The sequence below is a fragment of the Calidris pugnax genome, unplaced genomic scaffold (genome assembly GCF_001431845.1).
Source record: "Calidris pugnax isolate Ruff unplaced genomic scaffold, ASM143184v1 scaffold2391, whole genome shotgun sequence".
NCBI lineage: Eukaryota > Metazoa > Chordata > Aves > Charadriiformes > Scolopacidae > Calidris > Calidris pugnax.
In genome coordinates, this window is record NW_015092594.1 from 10067 (window position 1) to 11493 (window position 1427).

A 1427-nucleotide genomic window follows, 5' to 3' on the forward strand; every position below is an offset into this window, starting at 1 on the left:
CCAAGTTCTCCTGGTGGCCCCAAGTTCTCCTGGTGGCCCCAAGTTCTCCTGGTGGCCCCAAGTTCTCCTGGTGGCCCCAAGTTCTTCTGGTGGCTCCAAGGTCTTGTGGTGGCCCCAAGGTCTTGTGGTGCCTTCAAGTTCTCCTGGTGGCCCCAAGGTCTTGTGGTGGCCCCAAGTTCTCCTGGTGGCCCCAAGTTCTTCTGGTGGCTCCAAGGTCTTGTGGTGGCCCCAAGGTCTTGTGGTGCCTTCAAGTTCTCCTGGTGGCCCCAAGGTCTTGTGGTGGCCCCAAGTTCTCCTGGTGGCCCCAAGTTCTTCTGGTGGCTCCAAGGTCTTGTGGTGGCCCCAAGTTCTCCTGGTGGCTCCAAGTTCTGGTGGCTTCAAGTTCTCCTGGTGGCCCCAGGTTGTCTTGGTAGCCCCAGGTTCTCTTGGTGGCCCCAAGCTCTCTTGGTGGCTCCAAGGTCTTGTGGAGGCTCCAAGGTCTTGTGGTGGCTCCAGGTTCTCCTGGTGGCCCCAAGTTCTCGTGGTGGCTCCAAGTTCTGGTGGCTTCAAGTTCTCCTGGTGGCCCCAGGTTGTCTTGGTAGCCCCAGGTTCTCTTGGTGGCCCCAAGCTCTCTTGGTGGCTCCAAGGTCTTGTGGTGGCCCCAAGTTCTCCTGGTGGCTCCAAGTTCTCCTGGTGGCTCCAAGTTCTCCTGGTGGCCCCAAGTTCTCTTGGAAGCCCCAAGTTCTCCCGGTGGCCCCAAGTTCTCCCGGTGGCTCCAGGTTCTCCTGGTGGCCCCAAGGTCTTGTGGTGGCCCCAAGGTCTTGTGGTGGCTCCAGGTTCTCCTGGTGGCCCCAAGTTCTGGTAGCCCCAAGTTCTGGTGGCTTCAAGTTCTCCTGGTGGCCCCAAGTTCTCCCGGTCTCCTCCGAGGTCCTCAAGGTCCCCCCCCCCTTTTTTTGTCCCCTCCAAGGCCTCCCTGGAGCACGAGGAGGGGAAGATCTTGAGGGCCCAGTTGGAGTTCAACCAGGTGAAGGCCGACTACGAGCGCAAACTGGCCGAGAAGGACGAGGAGATGGAACAGGCCAAGCGCAACCACCTCCGGGTGGTGGACTCTCTCCAGACCTCGTTGGACGCCGAGACCCGCAGCCGCAACGAGGCCCTCAGGCTGAAGAAGAAGATGGAGGGCGACCTCAACGAGATGGAGCTCCAGTTGGGTCACGCCAACCGGGTGGCCGCCGAGGCCCAGAAGCAAGTCAAGACCTTGCAGGGCTACCTCAAGGTGGGTTTTTTGGGGGGTGGCCACCAGGGCTTGAGGGGTGGTCTCTCCCCACCGGGGTGGGGTTCCTCAAGGTTCTCCTCCACCTGGAGGACCTTGGAAGGTTCTTCTGGGGTGGGTTCTCCAGGTTTTCTTCCATCTGGAGAACCTTGGAGGGTCCTGGGTTGGTTCCTCA

General features: G+C 60.8%; 1 protein-coding gene across 1 annotated transcript in view; it reads left to right on the forward strand.

Moving 5' to 3' along the window:
• Nucleotides 1-1255, forward strand: part of LOC106900526 (myosin-7-like) — a gene marked incomplete at both ends in the record, with an annotated part of 8874 nt that extends 7619 nt beyond the window's left edge. Inside the window, one exon of the mRNA XM_014962618.1 lies at nt 947-1255. Coding sequence (XP_014818104.1) covers nt 947-1255 — 309 coding nt within the window. The remainder of the gene's footprint in view (nt 1-946) is intronic.
• Nucleotides 1256-1427: the final 172 nt, after the last annotated feature.